This window comes from Octopus bimaculoides, chromosome 5 (genome assembly GCF_046866305.1).
Source record: "Octopus bimaculoides isolate indiv1 chromosome 5, ASM4686630v1, whole genome shotgun sequence".
NCBI classification, from domain to species: domain Eukaryota; kingdom Metazoa; phylum Mollusca; class Cephalopoda; order Octopoda; family Octopodidae; genus Octopus; species Octopus bimaculoides.
In genome coordinates this window covers 90,228,345-90,230,844 of record NC_142932.1, presented here as the reverse complement: position 1 = coordinate 90,230,844, position 2,500 = coordinate 90,228,345, and the positions used below count along the sequence as shown (strand labels likewise).

At 36.1% G+C, this 2,500-nt stretch overlaps 1 protein-coding gene across 1 annotated transcript in view; it reads left to right on the top strand.

The window, feature by feature from the left end:
* The window catches only part of LOC106874098 (uncharacterized), a 42,023-nt gene that overhangs the window by 31,827 nt on the left and 7,696 nt on the right, over window positions 1–2,500 (top strand). Inside the window, exon 2 of the mRNA XM_014921703.3 lies at window positions 809–1,009. Within this exon, the coding sequence (XP_014777189.2) occupies window positions 809–1,009 (201 nt within the window). The remainder of the gene's footprint in view (window positions 1–808; window positions 1,010–2,500) is intronic.

Here is a 2,500-nt window from a genome sequence, read left to right as displayed (position 1 = left end):
AACCGATTTCGTGGCTCTGTGCCTATGTTGTGAAGAATCAATTTTCTTGTTTTTGTGGGCGGCTAAATGGCTGAATGAGAAAAGCATCAAACAGACTGGATGTTATTTGGTAATAGGTCTTTGTTTAGTTCAAATCTTACCAATACACTTTGTTGTTCATTACGTTCTTATTCTATCATTTTTTTCTCTTCAAAATGTTAAAATATTTAGTGAAAGGAGGAATAATTCTATATTATATGCAAGTCCACCTAATTCCAAAAACTGGCACAAAGTGACAATATTTTGGGGGCAATGTTGTGGATTTAACCCATTACCTCCCATAATTCTATTAACTGGAATTTTTTTATGAAACTTTGATTTCTAGCATAAAACAACCTTAGAAACACGTTGGTATGATCAAAATAAAATTTCAAAATAACATTTTAAATAGAAATAAGCGAGATATTGGGCGGAAAATTAGCAAACCTCATTTGAATATCAGAGAAATATACTTAATAGATATATGTAAATATTGACAGATAATTACGAAATTTGTAATTTTTAAGCGATTTCATATGAGATCACTGGTAGGTAATTAACTTATAATGGTTGGTAAATGTAACGGATGGATTGTAGTCATAAGTGAGTTTTGTGTTGTCAAAATGTTATGGTCAAGGTGTTCATGAAGTTTAGTAAGTTAAGAAGGCTGCATGTTGGTAAATTCACGCCGAATATTGCAAGCTATTTTGTCAGTTGCTTCATCAAATATTACTAATCTACCGCTCGTTTTTATAGCTTGTATAACAAAAAATACTTATTATTATTGCAGATACGAATTGTGATAAGATGAAGGTGGCTGATCAAATACTCTTCGATAAAACAACTCATACTTGCTATTATGTATTCAACTCGTCGAGAAAACTGCTGCCTTACCATTCTGCCAAAAAGAAATGTGAAGATGCTGGACTTCATCTGTTGTTCACTGAAAGTGAATATGAACGGCGGTATGTCGCTGAAAAAATTACGAAGGGTTAGTAAAGAAAGGTACTTTTTATATTCACACATGCGTGCACACACGCATGCGCGCGCACACACGCACGCGCCCACACACAGACATACACACATGCATGCATGCATGCATACATACATACATACATACATACATACATACATACATACATACATCTCAAAACAAGAAAGGAGATAGTTGATTCGAAGACTACAGATCCAAGCCATCACTGGAAATGTAAAAATTTGTAAAACTTTCCAGAAGTTTATCATTTAATTATATATGAGCACGTCTAGATATGCAAGTAATATGCATGAGAAGACATACATAAAACAAAGCATACGAATCTTCACGTATACATGCATACAGACAGACAGACAGACAGACAGACAGACAGACAGACAGACAGACAGACAGGCAGGCAGACAGGCAGTCAGACAGGCAGGCAGACAGACAGACAGACAGACAGACAAAAATACCCTGTTGTTGATGTTGAAATTCCGATGAAGGAGCCTTGGATCTAGGTTAGAAACCGGCTCTTTCTCTATTGAAATATCTTGAAATAAAACTCTTTCTTGAAATAAATCTGAATTATGACAAAGGAATGTACCATTATAGAGGTTAGCTGCCCTACAAATATAGATATCTCTTTCAATATCAAAGAAAAAGATGATATCTATGGACAAAAATAGAAGAAATATACATACATACATACATACATACATACATACATACATACATACATACATGGTGGTTGTCTACTCCTTAAACAGAGTTTGACCACCTCCTGCACCTACACCTTAGCCCTTTCATGGCGTCTGATGTGGCTTTTTAAACCAGACAGTGTTTTGAAAAAACACCCACACAGATTGCACCTCTGATTTGCACTACCAATACCCGCAAGTAAGTTCTGCTCATTGTGGATGCTAACATGTCTTTCAAGACCCCCATTGGATTTGCAAACCCTCTGGCACACACCACATTCAATCGTGTGCACAGACATATAATCAGAATAGCTGGGTGAGGTTTGTTTTCCATACATACATACATACATACATACATACATACATACATACATACATACATACATGTAATTAAGTTACTGTCACTTTCTTCTTACAATTCGTCAGACTGTGAAAAAAAAGGGGTAAGATTATATGTATATGTGTATAGGATATCTCATACTATAGGTGTGTACTGGAAGGATTTGTAGTTGATAGCAGAACTGACTAGTTTGAAATAAAGAGAGTCTTTCATTTCTCGATAAGTTCAGTCCCACTGCGTGGCACCTTGGGCAAGTGTCTTCTACTATAGCCTCGGGCCGACCAAAGCCGTGTGAGTGGATTTGGTAGACGGAAACTGGAAGAAGCCCGTCGTATATGTGCGCTTTGTTTATGTCCCCGTTCCTTTTTTGTCCACGTTTTTTTAACGTCCTGTACCCGGATATACATGTACATGTAGGTATGTACATATATGTATATATGCATATGCTCAGATATCATTTGTATTATC